Genomic DNA, 22,334 nt, shown 5'->3' with positions numbered 1-22,334 from the left:
GATACCCAAGTGGGCCAGGCTTCCTTGCGAAATCTGTTTAAGTGTTGAAGGCTCGGAGTCTTTGCTCGTCTAAAGGCGGGCTGTTTTTCTGATGATTACATGGTTTCCAGTCTACTTGCCCACCGGATGAGGGGCTGGCTTGCTATTATATTCCTGTGCTTATGTCTATTGATGAGGATCCCCTGGAAGAGAAGGATTAGTTACTTACCTGTTATCCTAGTTCTCTTCCAGGGGTATCCTCATCAAAGTCATAAGAAACCCACCCGCCTCCCTGGGCAAGTAGTTATGTGAAATATATGTATGTTTTGTAAAGAAATGGTCTGCGGTTATCCGCAAAGAACAACTGACCTAACTGTCACCCCTGAGGCATCATGGGAGTTAGGAGTCATGGCTGTCTTAAAGCACAGTGCCAGTTTTCTGCTACTTTCTATATGAGTTAGCTGTTCAGTTTTCTACTCTATGTTTTTTTCCCTACAATGCAGCCTATGTGCTGACAATGCTTTCATTTTCCTTGCAGGATTACCTTTTCTACTGTGTAATAAAGCAGTTTCCAAAAGTTTTTCTTTCTCCCTGCTTTTATTGGAATGTTTATGTGCAAAGAAGTCTTTTGCAGCATTGTTCAGCTCTTACAGAGAGGTCTGGATTGTGAGTGTTTTTATATATGTATATATATACATATATGTAGAGCTACATATATATGATATATGTTTTCCGGGGTCCCGCACATGGGCGGTAATATTCATGTGCTTATGACTTTGATGAGGATACCCCTGGAAGAGAACTAGGATTACAGGTAAGTAACTAATCCTCCCAGGCATTCTAACAAGATTTGAGCTATTGTCGCCCTCTGCTTTCAGATTATCTTCTCCATTTAAAGGTTTTAGCTCACCGAGAGTGAGATCCTGAATTCCGAGGTACAACCAAGGAGACTTCCCCATAGGACAAATCACCATTCCAGGCCCTCCTCTCACCAGCATTCAGGATCATACTGTTCAAGATCCACTCATCCATTGGGATCCACATGTCATACATCTCCGCGTCATTCAGACCCTTCATCACATTATACTATTTATTTTGTGAGATAATATTGTCCAACTCTGGCTCACTCCGGAGAGGGTTTCACCAACAAGTGATATAACTGTCAATGAAGTCTTGATGAGGGCTGCTGCAAAATTCAACATATCCACCTCAACTATTCAGTTCAAGGCTTTAGTTCAAATTTTTTTCTCGTCAACGCTTTAGCTCTTTTTGGTCTTAGTCTGTTAAAACCTATTAGGAGCTGTTCCTTATGGCAACCTCAGCAAATTTACCTCCAGCGCACTTGTCAAAGAAATTTAACTTACCAGAGCAAGATCCCTTGTTCCTAAGAACAGAAGGGTCACTGTTCAGATGTTTTACACTTTGCACTTTCATTGGTTTGCAATGTTGTGCAGTGGACACACTTTAAAGATATGTGGCAGAATTTTCTGCATTTATTTTTGAGCTTCAAGACTGTATTTTTAGTGGCCATCACTTCAGCTTGGTGCATCAGTCAATTGCAAGAGCTCTGTGTTAAACCACCTTATGCCTGTTTTTACTTAGTAATGATGATTCTCAGTTCAAAAGCGGGTTTACTGACAAGGCTGGTTACACCCTTCATTGTGGGGCATTCGATTTCAGTTTGCAGATTTTTTCAACACCTCATGACAACAAAGAGGGGGAGGGCCTACAAAGGATGGACCCTCTAAGGGAAGTCGGCTGGTGCATCAACAAGACGATGGAATTTACATTTGATGATCAACTGTTTATCGGCTAAGTAGACAAAAAGAAGGGCAAAGTGGTCCAGAAGAGGTCTTCTCTCTGTAGATTATGTTTTTATTTAGATTCATTATGCCCTTGCTAGCAAGGAACCACCAAAGAGAATCTGGGCTCATTCTACCAGAGCAAAGTCACCCACCTCAGTCCTTTCCATGCCAGTGCCCTTAGCAGATATATGTGGTGTGGGGGCTTCATGCAATTCTACGTTATTATTGCTTGGAATCAGAAGGGAGAACAAATTAATATTTTGTTTGTCCTGTGCTGCAGGATTTTCTGGACTGACCATTGCTTCAAACACTCAAGTTGGAAGGGGTACTGCTGAGTGTCTGTTTAAAAGGTGAGGAATCTGCAGGTAGAAATATTGGAAGAAAAAGTTGCTTACCTTTGGTAATAATGTTTTTCAAATATATTCAGTCTACCTTCAGATTTCTCACCATTTCCACCCATCTCCACATACTGAAGGTTGGTCATTGGCATCTGAAGAAAATTATTGAGGTTCCAATGTAGTACTTCTGTTGCACTGCATATTCACTTTTGAAAAAAATAATTTCATCTCTACCTCAAAGTGCTTAGGAAAAATGGACGAGGAACCTAGTTCAGGATGGCAGAGTGCAAGTATATGGCTCCAGTGATGCCACATCCGTGCTGAAACCAACATTGAGATGGAAGTGATGCCACCTATTGAAGCAGTAGACTTATTGCAACATTTTTGGATCCAACCTGGGGCCTGGGGATGTGTAACAGATGAGAAATCTGCATATATATACAGTATCCACCAAGAAGAAGCTAAGTAACTTTTTCTTCAGGCACAATGTGGCCCACTCCACGAGGAGTCTGGCAACCTCAAATGGATTAAGAAAAAAATGTTAAGTGACAACATTGAGAACAAAATTACCTTCATGAAGCACCATTGCTTCAATGCCCATTCCAGAAAGAAATCAGCAGTAGGACTAACCCTGACCTGGAACGTTTGCTCTTAAAATGAGCCTCCTTCCCACATACATCTGGGTATTGTTACTGGTTTCTTATTTAACCCTTTGGATGCTCATGACGAGCTCAGCTCGTCATGAGGCACAGTTGAGCTGTGCTGATGACGAGCGGAGCTCGTCATGAACAATAGGATTCATCAAATATCAGCACAGGAGGGTAAAATGCACAGCAGCCAAGGTTTTATAGTTCAAGCATGTGAGTCTATGGAAGACCCAATGCTGGAAAAGTAAAAAGTAATGTATCTGTAAGTGCAGTTCTCCTCCTGTGGTCTCTTTCTTAGATTCCTTTATGACCTATCCCTTTTCCATGAGGATCTACTTTTATTCATGTTTCACTGCTTCTGCTAAAAATCTTGCAGTTGAAAGTCTCTGCGCAGGAAAGGGCCCTAGGACTTGTTGCCTGATTTTCAGAAGTTCAGGTCACATAATGAGTTTTACTGATTCAGTGTAGCCCATGTCTATTTGCAATGTTATAGAGTGTAGGAATGTGCTGTTCTGTTAACAGTGGCCCGCAGAGTGTTCCCAGATTCATGAAGGGGAATCATTCAAGCTAGTGAGTCCATGAAAGATACCAATGAAGGAAAATTGCAGGTACAGGCAAGTAAGTCTGCTCATTGTTTGCATGACTCCTGCCAACCACAATCTGGTATACATATATTCTGTCTTCCACACTCTATTTGATTATTATTTTTCCTCACCACTTTTGATTGTGCATGATCTCTACCACCCTGTGTGTGAGACATTGTACCTACCACTACAGTCTGCTAGGCATGATATTTGTCCACTACACCCTCTGTAGGCATGAAACGTGTGCCCACCAGAGCATGGCTAGCATGATTTTGCCCCACCATAGTGCGCGGTTGGCATGATACCTGCCCATCATATTCTAGTAGACATGACTCCTGCCCACCATTGTGGGGAAACCATGAATACTGTCCACCACTGTCTGGATTGCATAAACTCTGCCCTTCAGATTATCCTGGAAAAGATTTCTGTTCATCGCTTTCCATTGGACATGATTCCTACCCACCTGCTTAGTTAGGAATGACTCCCACTGCTTTCAGTGTATCTCGTATGATTCTTGCCAGCCACAGTTTTCCAGGCAATACCCATCCAGTGTGTTCTTTAATGCATGAGTCCTGTAAATCTTAGGGGGTCATTAGGATGGCGGGCATACTATCGGTTATCGGGACTGCCCGCCCCCCCCATGAGGACGGGGGTCCCGTGGGGGGTTTTAGGATGCACGTATGCATTTGCATAAACAAAGCGGCAGGCACCGTGTGGTGCCTGCCGCTTTGTTTATGCAAATGCAGGGGAGTACCACAGATACCCCCCCGTGTGCAACCCCGCCGCTCCTTCACTCTGGGGGCCCGCAGGGGGCCCCCAAAGTGAAGACCGCATGGCATCTAAGAAAGCCCGTGCTACTATGGCTCTAATAGACACCGCCACCATATTAGACCTTTTCCACCCCGGTCAAAGGCGACCGGGGCGGAAAAGCTATACTAATATGGCGGGGGGTCATTTAGGTGTGGATGGTGGGCGGATTGCCCCCTCCAGGCCGAATGTGGCTACCGTCAGCCTGGCGGAGGCAATCTGCCCACCATCCTAATGGGCCCCTTAGTTTGCTGTGCCTTCATTCTGATTGCAACAGTGAGCTAGGCATATATCCAATCTGCTACAATCTGCTGGGCCTGAAGAATGTTCACAAAGTTGTGTTAACCTTATCGCTGCTATAGGAATTCCCACCCTGTGCTGGACATTCCAGAACAGGGTGTGGTCATGACGGAACCATTCCGTCATCAGCACAGCTCAACCGTGACTGATGACGGAATGGTTCCGTCACAAGCATCGAAGGGGTTAAGTTTGACTGGCGCCTATACAAATGTAGAGAAGAGATCAGTGTTGGTGTTGGTTGCCAGCATACCTTGAGTTGTCATTTCCCTTAATTATATAAATGGTTTATAAGCAAGTGATTTTCATGATCTAACGTGGCATTAAAATTCTCTAGTCAATTCCTCTGGGTTGTGCCTTGTCCATTAAGGGGAGAACTCCGACATTTTGAAATAAATGTGTAAGACAAAAAATTCCCATTAGTAATAAGAGCTAGATTTAAAGATATGTAGGAAGAAAAATAATCCCAAATGTCAGCATTCATAAACCAAGCTAACCTGTCCAAACATATTGTGCAAGAAAAATAGCTCACAGCAATGATGTTGTTTTTTTAAAAACAATATAATTTACTTTTGAGCAACATGTTCATTATATGTTCAGCAATATTAACTCTAAACAAGAGGTGATGTTTCTTTAGACGAACACCTACCAGGCAGTGCTGACGACTGATGGGATCACCTCCTATGTACTGATTCTCTTCAAAGATGGCGGAATGAACTGGGACGTGGCAAGTCTGGCTACGACAAATGTGGTCATTGGCTACTCCAGGTAAACCCTTTACTGCAAAGATACTGTCTTTAATCATACATAATATGTCTATTTTGTCTTTAGTGTCACTTCAAGTTATGAAACAAATGCAAAAACTGACCCATTCCCTGCTTATACTTTTCTTTCAGTGGCCAGACAGATGGATTCTTCAAAAATGATGATCTAACAAAGTTAAATCCAGCAGAAAAATATCGACCATCAGACAGAGTAGGACTCAACACAGGTACAGTATGTGATAGTTACAGTTCTGAGTTGGAGACAGATGTTTTTTAGCTTTCAAGATGTATTTGAAGGTGATCGAAGCATTATGAAAAAGTTTTGCAGTACAACCAATTAAATACAGACTTTTATTAATTTAGAACTCAATAAAAGAGAAAATAGTTTATGACTCAATGGAAAATCAAAAATATCACAGCTGGGAATTTAGAATTTGCATGGGCAAATTACTTCTTTCACCGCCATTACGCAGATGGCCAATCGATCATTTTACGTGTCATTTAAGATCAACTAACAAAATTCTTCCCCAACAGTCCTAACTCCCCTCCCCTCTACACCTACCCCCCTGTCAGTGTGCCCTTGCCTATCCAGCCCAATCTATAGCTACTAATCTGTCCTGTCTCCAACCCATCATTCAGGGGAAAAGAAAGTAAAGAAAAAAACAAACAGGAAGTTCCGCTGATTAAGTGTGCATTCCTCCGCACTATCCCGCTAGTACCACTAAACCTGGAATATGCAAGATAGCCCCCCTCGCATTTCAATTTTGTACACCATCCCTCCCCTTATTCCTCATGAGTTCGCCACCCTCGCTCTCTCACCTTGATCTAACTCTACACCCTCCTCGTCCTCCTCATCCTCCCTGGTAGATATTTGGAGTACTGCCACCAAAGCCCCCCATGCCCTTGCCGCCTCCAATGCCTTTTCCTTATCTGTGCGCCTAGCTAGCTGCAGGCGAAGTGTCCCTTCGCAACCCGCCCAATTTAAAAAACTTGCTCTCCAACTCAGATAATTAGACCCTGCTTTCGACTTCCAATTCGCCATTATTAACCCTAAATCATAGAACTTGCTAGTAATCTTAGTACTGGGGGTATGTGGGAACCAAAGCAATAGGCAAGTCCCCATCTCCGCCTCTATCGTACGTCCTGTCGCCTGATTTAAACATGCCACCTCCTCTTCCCAATAGGATCCCGTACAAGACCAGAACATATGACTGAAATCAGCTCCGTCGGCGTTACACCTGGGGCACAATGATCGGGATCCCCAAAATACTGTAGGATTTTAACCGCTGTCAAATAGGCCCTATGTAATGTAAAGAATTGAACTAATTGGAACTTGGCATTGCACGTACCCTTCCATGCACGCCTCAGCAATTGAGGCCATGTCGTCTCCGGTATGGATTTACCAATATCCGCCTCCCATTTACCTTTTAGAGTATCAAGGGGCGGAAGCCGCTCGGTCGACAGTCGCCTGTAGAGGCACGTGATAGCTTTAAACGTACCCGCCGCCATGGTGACATATTGGCAGCCCTAAGAAGTCGGGGGTTCCAATAACCCCATCTTCCACTGTTGTTGAATTCCTTCTATTAGGGCAGCGTGCAACAAATAGTCTCCCCGCCGCAACTCAAAAGTGCTCTGCAAGTCGTGGAAAGATAACAGAGCCCCATCTCTATATAGATCCCCCAGCACATGGACCCCAAGCTCCTCCCAAACATCACGTGCAGACCAATCCCCTCCATGCGGGAGGGCTGTACACATGCCCAGAGGAATCTCCGGAGCATATGGGCAAGGGAAACCTGCTCGTTTCTGGCTTCGGTTCCAACATGAGCGGTGAGCTCCTCAAGAGTAAGCTGGTCAAGACTGATTTTCTGCTGGAGAACTATAAACGACAATACATGGCGGGGAATTACTCTACCTTGCGGTCCTTCCGAGCCTCTAAACTCTCGAGCCACCGCCTGCGTGAGCCGCTGTAGCTACGCCGCCAGATAATACAATTCAAAATTGGGAACCGCTTGTCCCCCCTCTGCCCTCGGTCGTATCAGGGTATTTAGTGTGACCCGCCTTCTACCTGAGCCCCAGATAAACCCTGTAGTCAAGGCCCTAAGCCTCCGGAAGAATGACGCCGGGATCCACACGGTAGCGTACGAAAAAAGTAGAGCAAACGTGGAAGCGCCACCGTCCTCAACAGTGCTACCCTCCCGGCCACTGACAGGGGAAGGGTTCGCCAGAACTGCATGCTGCCCCGACACCCCCTCATCGCCCCGCCCACATTGCCTTCAAAAAGGTTGGGCTGAGTGTGATAAATATACGGACACCCAGGTAAGGTAAACATTGAGGCTCCCATCGTAAATCCCCCACAGTCAGAGGCATCTGGCCATCCGGGGCCAGAGGGAACAAACAGGTCTTACCCCAGTTCACCCTTAACCCTGAAAAACGGCCGAACTCCTGAATCAGGGCTTTGGCACCCAGTAGAGATTCATCTACATCAGCCAAGTACAGCAGCAAATCGTCCGCATACAGGGATATGTAGTGGACCTCCCCTCGTAGCGATAAACCTTCATAAGACCGTCCCAGTCTAGCATGCGCAGCCATCGGCTCAATCGCCAGGGCGAACAATAACGATGATAAGGATCAGCCCTGGTGGGTACCTCTCCCTAATTGATATTCCGCAGATCTGGCACACCCCGTTCGAACCCTGGAAGTAGCAGAGTTGTATAACAGTTTAGTCCACCGCACAAACTCCCTCAACCAAGACCAAATTCCCTCAACACTTGAAACAAATGCGGCCATTCCACGCTATCGAAGGCCTTCTCAATGTCGACCGATAATACCACTGCACCCAGCGTCCTATTGTGTCTATTACCCATAATCCTAATCAGCCGGCGTATACACGTCACTGTGTTCCTGGTGGGGATGAAACCCACCTGGTCCGGGTGTACTAAAGCACTCATGTGTTCCAAAAGTCGTGTTGCAAGAATCTTGCTTAGAACTTTTTAATCCACCGTGAGCATTGAAAGCGGCTGGTATGCCGACCTAGAGCTGGGATCCCCGCCTCGCTTCAACAGCGGTACTATGATCGCTTCCCTGGTATACGATGGCAACCTACCCAGTTCCCATGCCTCTCTGCACACTGACTGCAAATGCGGAGCAAGGTGGTCTACATACGTCACATAAAACTCCACAGGGAAGCCATCCACTCTCGGCGTCTTCCGCCTGGTCATATGCTTAATCGCTGTTCGGATCTCTCCTAGTGAGATATCCTCTCCTAGGTTGTTCCTTTGCTCAGGGTCTAACCGTGGGAGTTGCGCTGTCGACAGGAAGTTACCGACTCCGTCAGGCACGTCCTGCATCGTGCTCTGGTAGAGCGATGTGTAATAAACCAGAAATTGATCATTAATCTCCTTCTGTGAGTGAACTAGGCCCCCAGCCGCAGTAGTCAGTGACACAATCGGAGTACCCCTAGTTGCCGGATTAGCCAGCCAAGCCAGTAAGGATTCCACTCTATCTCTCTGTGTGAGCCCTTACCATGTATTCCTTATAATCAAAACAGCGTAACCGTTTAATTTGAGTGGCCACTTGTTCGCGCGCCGCCATAACTGCCTCCTGCCCCTTCACATTTGTGTGGCAAACCTTCTCTGCTTGACGTAGGCGATCCTCCTCCAGCGCTATATCACGCAATAATGATTTGTGAGTTTCGGCTGTGGACGAGATAAACACTCCTCTCACTATAGCTTTAAAAGCGTCCCACTCCTGGGCCCTACTCGATGCTGTCCCCGAGTTCTCCGCGAAGTAATGCTCAATACCATCTCTGACCTCGGCACTAAAAACTGGGTCCTCCAGTGTCACAGGGTTCAAGCGCCACGTGGGGATCACCTGTCGTTGCCTGGACCACTGTACCATTATCAGATAAAGGTTGTGATCAGAGATTGTCCTCGCTAAATACTCACTATGGTAAGTCAGCTCCTGAGCTCCCGGAGAACACAAAATACTGTCAAGTCGTACATGTAAATCATGCAGCACTGAATAAAACGAGTAATCTCTAGCCGTGGGATGGTGTGTCCACCAGGCATCAACTAGCCCCCAGGTGCTTTGCCATTCCCGCCTCGCCTTTGCTAATCGGTGTACCGCAGACTGGGCCAACGGGGGATGGGACCGGTCCAAGTCTTCATCCGTGACTGGATTAAAATCACCCCCAAAAACACTGTGCCCACCAGGAATGATGCCAGCTTCCCTGATAGCCGTGAGAAGAAAGCGGACTGATCTACGTTTGGGGCGTACACACTGCACAATGCTACATCTCTTCCATCTAGTCGCCCCATTACTGCCACAAACCTCCCCTCTGGGTCCACGACCGTGGTCAAAGGCTGGAAGGGAACACCAGACCTCACCCAAACCAATATCCCCCTGGCAAATGCAGAATAAGTGGTGTAAAACAGTTGGCCCCTCCATCTTCGCTGTAGTGCCCGCCCCTCAGCTTGATCAATGTGAGTTTCCTGTAAAAAGGCCACCTGAATCCCTCTACGAGCTAAATAAACATTTACCTTGTAGCGTTTCATCATGGAGTTCAGCCCCAGCACATTCCAGGTGATACATCTCAACTCAAGTCGGGTCCCCATAGTTAGCATGCAACAGAACAATCCTCCCCTCAGCTTAGCAGGCACACTGACAATCCCCTTGAGCCCAAAACATCCCCAACAAACCCTCATCCCTCCCCTCCCCAGAACAGGTGCTAAACCACAGTTACCCATCCAAACCCAATCCCAAATAATGGGTGTTCTCTGATAGCTACCAGAGTCTCACAACTAACCTGAGGTCGAGGGGGTGACTCTACACCAAATCATGCCGGACTACGATCTCACCGCCTTACCATCCGCGCTCAGCCTCCAAAATGAAATCCCCCCCAGCGATGTCATGGCGCAATGCCTTCTTCGTGTCCGCGCTTAGAGACCCCTGTGGTTATAACGCGCCATACAAATTAAATAAATAAAATAAAATAAATAAATGGCCTTCAGTATTTGGTTCATCTGCTGTTGTTGCAGCCCTGTTGTCGGTGCTCCAGACAAATCTTGATCTTGACCCTCCGGTAGATCCTCAGCGGGGTCAGGGGGTGCCGCCCCCGGTTTCGGCCATGGTTTTCCCATAGTCCAGGTCCCAGCTACTAGCCAAGGTGGCCGTCAACCGGGAGCTCACAGCGGTAATCCTTGGGGGTGCGGGCGTCGGCACAGGCTGCTCACTGCTACCACTCTATGCTAGTTGGTCTCCGACAGCGCTGGACACTTTCCTGCTAGTCAGTCACAGGTGGGTATCTCAGGAAACCAGATGCCACTACCCAGATAATCTGTACCGCCAGGTGGTACCCCCAATGCCACCAGGGGCTGGGTAATTCCAATGGGGCTGCCTCCCCAGCAACACAGTGTGTCCTCACAGTGGCTGAGCCAGTCCGGTCCCAGTCACCGCAGGCCGCTGCTCGACCCGCCTCTCTTACCTCACGGCAAATGGATACACCGGAAGCGCGCACCGGTATTCTGGCGTCGCAGCTGTCTCCGATCCTGGCCACTCATGAACACACTCCGGTGCTGATGTCCCTCAGGATAGGGGGGGTTCCGCCATCGTGCCACAGCCCAGTCCCTCTCTCCGCCATTCCCCCTCTGGCCACCTCGCCAGCCCTTGGAGTCCCCGATTGTAGTGCTCCGGTGGTAGCAAGATCCACGTGCCCCCTACAGCATGCCCCGGTGTCCTGGCGCCTCTGCTCTCTCCAACGCCATCAATTCAAGGGCACTCTCCGGCTCTGATACCTCCCAGGACAGGGGGGGGGTCCACCAATGTGCCACGACTCAGTCTTGCCCACCGCAGCTCCCCCTCCGGTCACCTCACCAGCCGCAGGGGTTTCCGGCCACAAACCTCCAGTGGGATCAAAATTCACTCCATGGAATGGGTCGCCACCGCCGCCGCCACCGTGGTCGCGTCTCCTCGCCGGGGGCAGACGAGCTGCTTCAAGCCGGCCGAGCCACGATTGCACAGGCGACTGCCACCACCGCGGCAGCACAGCGCATCGCGCCGGCCTCCTCACCGCTCTACCGGCCCTCCCCAGCAGTCAGCTCTCTCCTGTCATCCAGCGCCGGCAGCGTAATCGGCCGTCCAATCCTCAGTAACCCTGCTTCAGATCGGTTGTTGTAGGCCCAGCTCCCTGGCTTCCGGCACGGCCGTGGCCGGTCCTCTCCTCTGCTGCGGCAGCCTTCTAATCACTCGAGGGCGGGGATGGGAGCTGCGGCGCAGGCCTCACCAAGGTGGCCGGCGCCATCCGAGAGGGCCGGTGAAAGTCTTCGTTCCAGCATTATCAGCAGTCTACCTCACGGGCCCCAAGTATCATACGGGGATCTTCACGGTCTCAGGGCCCCCCCCCCCACCGAGCCGCGAGCACCACCAGGGCAACAATTGAAACAGGATAAACAGCGAGGCAAGCGCGTAGCTCTCAGCTCATGCGTCCATGCTCGACGGTGGTCAAGCCACGCCCCCTCAACATTCCCCAGTACTTAGTGACAAATCACCCTGTTCTCTTCCAGGGGATCCTCATCAATAGTCATAAGCACTGAATATTCCCGCCCATGTGCGGGACCCCGGAAACAATATAAAAATATATATGTATAAAACACATATATCTCGCTCCACATATATGTATGTACATATATCATTTTTCTCACATCAATGCAGCTCCAAAACTGAGGCTAAACAATGTAAACACATATACATGAACTGCAATTGCCATCGGGAAGATCTTTACAGCCAGCATCCTGGAAAATCTGAAGGCCTGGGCCTTTTCGAGTGGAGTTATCCCCAAGACACAAGCTGGGTTCAGTCCAAAACACTCCATAACTGACAACATTGCGGCTCTACATACGTTCATATACAAATATGTAGTGTCAAAATCATTTTTGTATTGTGTATTCGTTAAATTTACCACAGCTTTTGACAGAGTAGCTAGACCCACACTCTGGAAAAGCTAGAAAAAATTGGAATTCCTGATTACCTTCTTAAGATAATCGTACCGCTATGCACTGCAACTTGGTGTAGAATACAAATGGGGAGTGAGAAGGGACTTACCCGACCAATAGCTATAGCGAATGGCCTGATACAAGATTTTTTTTTTTAGTTCCCCTCTTATTTTCTCTTTATATAAGTGACCTCCGGGATTCCTTTATAACAATTTACCCCCAAAATTATCATCTAGTAACATACACATTTTGATTTATACCAACAATGTGTTTATATTAGATCTCATACCGATCAGCCTACAAATAAACCTACAGGCACTCACCACTTACACAGAGGAAATGTTTTTAGTGTCAAACATATCTAAAACAAAAGTTGTCCCTTTTAGAGCAAGAAAGAAATTCACAAAATGTAATTGGTCACTAGGGGGGGCAAACCCATTGAGGTGGTTAAAGAATACAAATACCTGGAGCGAATCTGAACACAAACATTACAAAACGCATCTCTTCTCCAGCATATAGGATGCAAAGCGGATGCCCAAGTTTTCGCACTACAACATTTATATTATCCAGTATTGGGGTATCTTTCATAGATTCACATGCCTGAATCATCCCCCGTCCCACTATAAAAATACAAAAGCAGTGCCTTAGAAAAAACAGTAGTAGCCTAAAAGAAAAACCCATAGGCCTAAAACTTAGTAGCCTATCCACATCATTATATGGAAAGAACTAGAAAATAGTTCCAACCAATCAGCTATCAGCATCCTCTAGAACCTTCCCAGCAGAGGCAGTTCTCCTCAGATTTTCATTGCATGTCGTGTGGAAGGGAGTCTCCCTGAATGCCTACTCAGTTTCTTCATCTTTTACTCAAGATGTCTGACAAGAAAGCTCTTTTTAGAGCTTGTAGGACATGTGAGAAGAAGAGGGTCCATGTGGACGACCAGCACAAGGATTGCATTTACTACCTACATCCTTAACATGTTGTTAAGGATTGTAGAATCTGCTGGACTTTCCCTGCTAAAACTATTTGGGACAGCAAAGCAAGGCTTCTTTTATGGTTGACATCTTCCTCAGCTGAAGAGGATGACAAGGCCTCGACATCGAGCAAGAGAGCTAGATCTCATGACAGCTCTTCCAGCGAGGGAAGGAAACATCATAAGACTTACCATGAAGTCTCTGACCAGTCACGGAGATCTCCGAAAATCTCCTCTGGGTCAAAGCTGTCTTCATCTCCTGAGGTTTCCAGTAGGCCTTCAACAACCAGTACTGTGAGTAAAACCCAGCTAAAGACCCTCTCTCTGGTTTCCTCACATACGGTTTCTGTCCCCCGATGTCTACTGCTATGGTCTCTACTACTTTCATATCTTCGCCTATTGTATCTTCTAAGATCTCCACTTCTAAAAAGTCTATGGTGGTGAAGGATTCCTTCTCTAAGTTTCTGTCGATGACAGCGTCGACATCGAGCTTGTTGATGACCGTTCTATCGACGACGAAGGTAAATACACCATCAACGACGATACCGTCGACTAAGAGCCCGTCGACGAAGAGCCCATCTACAACGACACCGTCGACAAAGAGCCTGTCGACGACGACAGCGCAGACGAAGAGCCCGTCGACGACGACACCGTCGACGAAGACTGCTTCAATAAAGATTATCCCATCAATGACTAAGAGCCCGTTGACAAGGACTTTGTCAATGGTGTTTCCTCCCGTATCGCAAACCACGCCGATCTGCTACACTCATTTCCAATTGAAGACTTACCATAGACAGGATATTAGTAATATGATGAGGGACCATTCAGCATTGCTCACCAACACTCTGAGCTTCAAATAAAGTGTCAGGAGGACGATGAGGAAGAGGACTACCAGGATCAATACTACCAGGAGCACCTCACTACACCATATCAAAGACCTCCCAGAAGGGTTCCGGACCCAGGAGCGACAAGTCATCTGCCTCCTACACTCATCCAAGATCTACAAACCATGCTGGCTGATTACCGGCAAAGATTTCCTCCAGTGTCAACCGTTTCTGATTTGCCTCTTGTACCTACTGAAGTACCAGTCTCTTTGCTGCAAACGGATGTTCATAGTTCTCCATCACATCCTGGAGCAGTTCCTCATACGCACCATGAAACTTCTTCTTCAGACGAAGAGGGTGTCGAAGAAGGGGAATTAACCAAAAATGCCGGCAATGTGGATCCGTGGGATGACTATGTCATTCCCATGCCTTCACCACCTATTCCTCAATCGTCGGATTCTCCGCCAGAGGACATCAGCGGTTTTCACAACCTAATGCAGCGTGCTGCAACAAGATTTCAGTTACCAGTCACAATTAAACATACGGATTGCTTCTTGCATGATTTCAAGGAGGAATACAGGAAGGTGAATAGAGCGATCCCCATCATTGACTACATTTGGAATGAAGGGATAAAAATAATGAAGACGCCTGCCTCTATACCTGCGGTTCTTCCGCGCATTGAGAAGAAGTACAGTGCTCCTCCAGACACTCCATCTTGTCTGATAGGTCATCAATGATGGATTCAGTCATATCACAGGCTGCGCAGCAAAGATCCAAGAATCCGGCTACGCCAATTTCAACATGGCCAGATAAGAAAGGAAGGAGGTTGGACCTCACAGGGAAAAAGTTCTCATCCAATGCAGCAGCCTCCATTAAAGCAGCAAATTCCCTAACCATACTGGGTTATTACGACCGCCAGATGTGGTCAGACCTAACAGAGTTTTTGAAACTTATCCCAGAAGACCGTAAAGAAGAAGCGGTGGGCAATTCTCTTGGAAGGAGAGTGAGCTGCATCCGAGATTATAGACTGTGCTCTAGATATTGCCAATACCAACTTTAGGCAGATTGCTGGAGCTGCAGTACTCAGTCGCCAAGGATGGCTTAAAGCTATATCTTTTAGGCCAGAGGTGCAAACAAAAATATTGGACATGGCTATGATGGTGATTCCTTTTTTGGAAAGCATATAGATGAAGCCCTTTTAGCCATAAAGACAGATACAGATACAGCAAAGTATTTGGCTGCTCTCCAATACAAACGTGGATCGTTCAGAGGGGCTAGAGGTCGTGGCTTTACTTCACGAGGTAGATACCAGTAACAAAACAGACAATGTCAAACGTAATATAGACAGCCATAAGGCCAATCGTCTTACAGACAATCTTCCTCAAGTGGTTTCTTTCGCCATGGCAGGCGAAAGCGATCAAACAATCAGGGTCGCGATACCAATAGGAAGCAATGAGTCCAGCAGGACGCCTGTCCTCCCTACTTCCCTCCCCGTGGGCAGAAAGATTTCAGCCTTTCTTCAACAATGGCAACAAATCACTTTGGATCAATGGGTTCTCGATCTGGTCAACAAGGGTCACACCCTGTAATTCGTCAAATGACCACTTACTACCGCGCCCAAGAATCCCCCTCCCCCTCGTCTTCACTTACTTTTTAAAGAAGCCTTAAAAATGCTCCACAAGAATGTTATAGAAAAGGTTCCATCATCTCAGAAGGGAACGGGGTTCTACTCTCATTTCTTCCTCATAAAAAAAAAATCAGGAGAGTGGCGCCCTATTTTCGACCTTCGCAAGCTCAACAGGTTTTTAAAGAACCAGAGTTTTTGGATGGTGATGCTTGTCGAGGTTTTAAGCTGTCTCAACCAAGGGGGTATTATGGCATCTCTGGATTTGGAGGACGCATACTTCCACGTCCCTATACATCCCAAACATCACAAATACCTACTATTCACAGTGGCTGGCGTCCAATATCAGTTCAAGGTTCTCCCGTTCAGGCTGAAATCGCACCAAGGATCTTCACGAAGCGCCTCGCACTAGTGGCAGCATCTCTGACATCTCAAGGAATACAGGTGTTCCCTTATCTCGACGATTGGTTAATCAAAGGACCTTCTCAGCAGGTAACCGACGATGCCATATCAACATGCCTACTCCTCTTCACAAAGTTAGGACTCACTCCCAACGAAAGCATGTCCCAATTACGTCCTCTTCAAATAATTCCCTTTCTGGGAGCGATGCTAGACACCATACAGTGCAAAGCAGTCTTGACAAGAGATCGCCAAAAATGTCTGCAAAACTGGCGATATCAATTTCAAAAAGAAGGTCAGTTTCTGTCAGAACATTCGCTTCTCTTCTGGGGATGTGCTCATCAGCGATAAACCTGGTAGCTCTAGCACGGCTCAGAATTAGACCTCTGCAAGAGGAGTTGCACCTACAATGGCAGAAAGCCGTAGGGTCATTCGACGACTCCATCAAGGTCACATCGCGCATGATAGACTCTCTGCATTGGGGGTCTCAGAAAGCGAACGTGACTCCGGATCTCTCTTTCTTGCCCACTCCTCCAGAATGTGTTCTAACAACAGACGCCTCCATGGAAGGATGGGGAGGCCATCTGCAGGATTTACATATTCAGGGAAGATGGACCCAGTGTGGTGGTGAGCCTCAGCAGGGCCTACCAGTGCGAGGGGTTCTCCCTTCTCTGCACAGAGTCCTCAGACCAATTGAAAGAAGTTGGCACAGAAGCTGGAATAGAAAAGACAGAGTTTATTAAACCTCATGAGGTGGAACTTCATTCACACAACACCCTTCGGCAGTGTATGAGGTAGCACACTGACTGGAAGGAGCTTGGTCCTTTTATACTCACACAGGGGCTCAAATGAGGGCGGTACAAGGTACAGAATGATGGTTTCAAATACATATAAGGTCATACAGAGAGTGTGCTAGCAACACGTGGGAGGGGCTAACAGTTAGCTAATTCTGATGGACACATCCTGACAGTTACAAGTTGGGGACAGCTGTAAGCTCAACTGAGCATGTGCAAAGCAGAAGAGGCTCAATATATCTCGTCCCCAGGCAGATTTCAAGAGCAGTTAACATGAAGGTAGGACAGAGCACATGGCGAGTACATTGCAAACAAAATGGCCGATAGAAATACAACATGGATTCCATAAAACGGACAAGATAGTCTCTAAATGCAAGATGTCTTCTGCTAATGCTTAACCTAATCATTGCTAAATTACAACACCAGGAGTACAAGCAACAGCACATCAACAGACTGGGACTGCGTGCCATCTTTCTCTCTCTGCAAGCATTCCTCCAGAGGATTGCGGGATCTTCCGTGCTGACCAGTACCGACAATACGACCAGCATGTATTACATCAACAAACAGGGGGAACAAGGTCACAGTGTCTGTCGTTGGAGGCTCAGGTGCTGTGGGAGTGGGTCACAGCCCACAATATAACATTAAGAGCAGAGCATGCTAAAGAACTTCAAAACATTTTGGCAGACACCCTGAGCAGATCTCGCTCGGGCTGTCACGAGTGGGAACTAGAACAGGAACAACTGGAGAAGATCTTTCACGTTTGGGGCAAGCCAACATTAGATCTTTTTGCGACAAGAGAGAACAAAAAATGCCAATTTTACGCCAGCAGATTCCCTAAACGGGGATCCAGAGGGAATGCCCTGTCCATGCGATGGTCAGGGATTTGTGCGTACGCGTTTCCCCCGATACCGTTGATCCCGAAGGTACTTAAAAAAATGGAGAAGGCTGCCGTCTCATACTAATTGCACCCCTTTGGTGCCAGGAAATGCTCTTACTATCCCAGGGCAATACGATACCTCTAATCCCAACACTAAGGATGATGACAAGGAAGAAGGGTCAAATTCTTCATCCAGATCCACAGTCACTGCGCTTGCACGCATGGCTCCTGATTTCATAGAGTTCATAGACCTGAACATCTCTCAAGACTGCCGGGAAATTCTAGCTAAGTCACGTGGCCAGAGTACAATTAAAACCTATTGCTTAAAGTGGAAGCAATTTTGTCATTGGAGCTAGACGAATGATCTCCATCTTATTCAAGCTCCTGCGGAAGATATTCTTCCCTATTTATTATCTCTGGCCAAAGCTGGGCTTGATTTCTCCTCTATCAAGGTTCACCGTGCTGCAATTTCCAGATTTCGGAAGAGCTCTAACAAACCTTCACTTTGTTCCTCTTCTCTTATCAAACAATTCATGAAAGGACTTTCAATACGTGCGCCTCCTCCTGAATGCGAGTTGAACACAGTGTTGGCTCAGTTGATGAAAAGAACGTTTGAACCCATACACAAGGGTGAGCTAAAATTTCTATCATGGAAAGTGGCCGTTTTATTAGTTATTACTTCAGTACGAAGGGTGAGTGAAATTCAAGGTTTCACCATCTCAGAACCCTTTTTGCATTTCTCCAAAGATCATGTCACTTTAAGGACAAATCCTAAGTTCATCCCTAATGTACCATCCCAATTCTAAATCAGCCTGTAAAGCTTAAAACTTTCTTTCCAGACCCAACCCCACCAGAGGAAAGAGCTTTACACTCGCTCGATGTCAAGCGTTGTCTTAAGTTCTATTCACAGAAAAGCAAAGACATCAGATGATCCAATCAGTTATTTGTTGCCTATGGTCAGTCCACACTCGGAACTGCTGTCTCTAAAGCAACAATAGTCAGATAGATTGCTTCAGCTATTCATTTCTGTCATGACAAAGACAACAAACCTTTGCAGAGAAAGGTCAAAGCAAATTCCACTAGAACTATGGCAGCATCTACTGCGCTATTTGCTAGTGTGACATTGGAAAACATTAGCACGTTCACAAAACATTACTGCCTACAATCTGCATCGCAGGACGATACAGCTGTAGGACAAGCCATTCTTCAACATCTGTTTCACTACAGTTAGACTTATGTATTCATTTATGCTGCATTATATGTGTATATTTATAATATATTTATGAATTTCAAGTGATGCTTATGCTTGTATTTTAAATGCATCTCTCTTTAAGTACAGTTACTTTACATGCATTCTATAATCTGAAAATGTATATTCTTTGTTAATGTTCTAACCTTCCCGGATGTGTTTGGGAGTATATAAACCCTGTCTCCCACCGTCCGCAAACAACACTATTTGTCTTACTGCTTGCGATTCTGATTCAGGCATGTGAATCTATGAAAGATATCCCAATACTGGATAAAGAAAACAAGTTACTTACCTGTAACTACAGTTATTCATTATTGGTATCATTCATAGATTCACATGCACCCAGCCTCCTCCCCGGCGAGACAGTTCTTTACTTGGGATCCCTACTTCCCACTTGTGCTACGAAAATCTGAGGAGAACGGCCTCTGCTGGGAAGGTTCTAGAGGGTGCTGATAGCTGATTGGTTGGAACAATTTTTTAGTTCTTTTTATATAATGATGTAGATAGGCTACTAAGTTTTAGGCCTATGGGCTTTTCTTTTAGCCTACTACTGTTTTTTCTAAGGCACTGCTTTTGTATTTTTACCATGGGACTCCCGCCTCTGCGACAGGGAATGATTCAGGCATGTTAAACTATGAAAGATACCAATACTGAATAACTGTAGTTACAGGTAAGTAACTTGTTTTCTTCCTCTTCTGTGAATAGACAATTTCACTCCTTTTTAGAGGTATATAGTCTGAAAATTCCTCCTAGTCTATCATATGCTTTGGAATACATCCCAACCAAAAACTGGCCTTCAGTAAAAACAAAAGAAAGGACTATCCTTCGTAAATTTATAAAAGCCAATCAAGCAGTCCCAGCTGAAGCTTTACGCCTCGAGCTATCCTTAGTCAGCTCTCATGCCAGAGCCATCTCTAACATCATAAAAGGGGCTTATAATCTCTTACATGCCGAACAGGGATCCATACTTGTATATTAAACATGGAGACCATTAGGAATGAAACATTGCAATATACTTTTGAACAGAACCTAAATACAGCACTTCAGCTTTCGAACTGCATGTTAGCACTTCTGAAATTCTGGACATCCACTCACTTGAGGCTTTTCTTAAAACAGCTTATCCCGATATTAAGTTACAACTTTGATGTTAAATACTGCTCTCAACTAAAACATTATGCACAGTATACCGAATAAATAGAATATAAAATCCGGAAACGCTATATATATTCGTTTCACCTTAGATCACAGGGTCTGGTGTTGTATTATTCTATTGCACTAGGAATTTTACCATTAAAAGTTTTCATATCTAAATGCCATACCATACCAGATACAACATTAACACGGTACAATGTCTTATATTGCTTTTTAATTTATCACCACATGAATTTGTCTGTTATAACTTGTATACATTTTAGAGAATTTTTAAACTGCATTAATGTAGTTATATGTTCACTGTTTTAACAGAATGTATCATTTATAATTTGAAGTCCTCAGCAGAGATCTAAATCAAATACAAATAAAAATCTTGAACCTTGATGCAGTGTTACTACTTTCAGGAGGAATCCAGTTTAAGGTTCTTTAGTGCAGCGTTACTTATTTAATGAAAAATGCAGCTTAAGGTTCTTTAGTGCAGTGTTACTTTTTCACGCGAAATGCAGCTTAGGTTCTTTAGTGCAGGGTTACTTTAATTAGAAATGCAACTTAAGGTTCTTTAGTGCAGTTTTACTTCGTTCATGAGAAATGCATCTTAAGGTTCCTTAGTGCAGTTTTACTTCTTTAACGAGAAATGCTGCTTATAGTTTAAGGTTCTTAAGAACAGTGTTACTTCTTTCACAAGAAATGGAGCTTAATGTTCTTTGGTGAAGTGTTACTTCTTTAACGTAAAATCTAGTTTAGGGTTCTTTAGCTCAGTGCTACTTTTTTCACAATAAATGCAGCTTATCTTCCTTTTGTGCAGTGTTATTTCTTTAAAAAGAAATGTAATTTAGAGTTCTTTAGTGCAATGTTACTTTCTTCATGAGAATGCAGCTTAAGTTTTTCTAGCGCAGAAAATTTATTTTTTCTACAGTATTGTATCTTTAATAGATTCATCTTCCCCGTCATCATGGTGGGAGTCCCACGGTAACACTGAAATAGTAGTATTCAAGCTTAACATTCAAATGCCATAGAAATTCAATAGCCTTTAGCAATACATTGTCATTGTTTTAAAACATCCAAACTTCAGCCAATCAGAGCATAGACCATAGAGTCACCACCCCCAGCAGGGCCACCATACCTCAGATTTCTTACCGTAAGTCCTGTGTTAGGGAGTCTCTCTGAACTGTGCTAAGTCACAGTGTTTCTACTGTTGCCCTTTTGAACTTCCAGCTTGCAGTTAATTTCTTTGCTTCCTCTCTTCTTCTGAGATATAGTCCAGGAGTGTGAGTGTCTATGTTTTCTTCATTATGTCTGAGTCTAAAAAAGGGTTGTTTAGGACCTGCAAGACTTGTGGAAAGTCCAGACTATATTCTGAGGACCCACAGAAAGAGATCCTTTATTCCATGTATCCTGACCTCAAGCTCAGAGATTGCAAGTACTGACGTGCCATTTCCACAAAAATCCTCAAGGTCTGAAAGGGTGGGCTGCTTCTCTGGTTGTAAAGGAAAAAGGCTGCTAAGGGCTCTGACTCTGAAGGTGAGGGGAAGCCTCATACCTCCTCCAAGAAAAGGAAGAAAGAAGGGTCGTATTCTTCACATAGAGATCCTAAAATATCTAGGTCTCAGAGTCGAGAGAGGCCTGGAGAAAAGAGGGTTAAAAAAGATCAGACTGGTCCCCCTTCCTCACACCAGATAGCTGGCTCGGATCCACCATCAACTCCTCATACTTCCTTCAGGGATTCATCATCTATGAAAATCTGCCGGTTGACAACTCCGTCTCCACAGTATCAGGCGCTCCATCGATGGTCTCCTCAGCGACTTTGACTAAGTCGACGGTCAATACAACAACGGCAGCTTCTTTGTCGAAGATGGAAGTGGTGGTGTCATAGATGTCGACTGTTGTAAACTGTTTCTGTGTCGCTGAGGGCTTCACTGTTGACGTTCTAGCCTGTCACCTCGTCGTCGGTGAGTGTCTCTCTCCAGCCGCTTTCAAAACTTTCAAAGGCGTTGTGCTTTCAAAGGCAATACCATCAGTCTACAGGACTTTAAAAAAATATCCCATTGCCTCTAACTCGCCTCTTGGAATTCCAGGAGTCTGAGGATGATGTACCGTATGGCCTTCCATACAGAGCCATCTCAGAGTCAAGTACCAGTACTCAGAGGAGGACGAGGCGCTGGACGACCCATATGCTTCTCTAGAAGGTGAATATTCTTTCTCTGATGCAGGGCTTCCTAGGGCTCAACACTTGG

At 45.7% G+C, this 22,334-nt stretch overlaps 1 protein-coding gene across 1 annotated transcript in view; it reads left to right on the top strand.

Moving 5' to 3' along the window:
• LOC147684201 (uncharacterized) overlaps nt 1-22,334 on the top strand; it is a 522,357-nt gene that overhangs the window by 343,399 nt on the left and 156,624 nt on the right. The window contains exons 37-38 of the mRNA XM_086942611.1: nt 5,095-5,225; nt 5,354-5,448. Coding sequence (XP_086798737.1) covers nt 5,095-5,225; nt 5,354-5,448 — 226 coding nt within the window. The remainder of the gene's footprint in view (nt 1-5,094; nt 5,226-5,353; nt 5,449-22,334) is intronic.

The sequence above is a fragment of the Lissotriton vulgaris genome, chromosome 11 (genome assembly GCF_964263255.1).
Source record: "Lissotriton vulgaris chromosome 11, aLisVul1.2, whole genome shotgun sequence".
NCBI classification, from domain to species: Eukaryota; Metazoa; Chordata; class Amphibia; order Caudata; family Salamandridae; genus Lissotriton; species Lissotriton vulgaris.
Note: the sequence above shows the minus strand (reverse complement) of the source record. Positions and strands in the feature narration are given on the sequence as shown.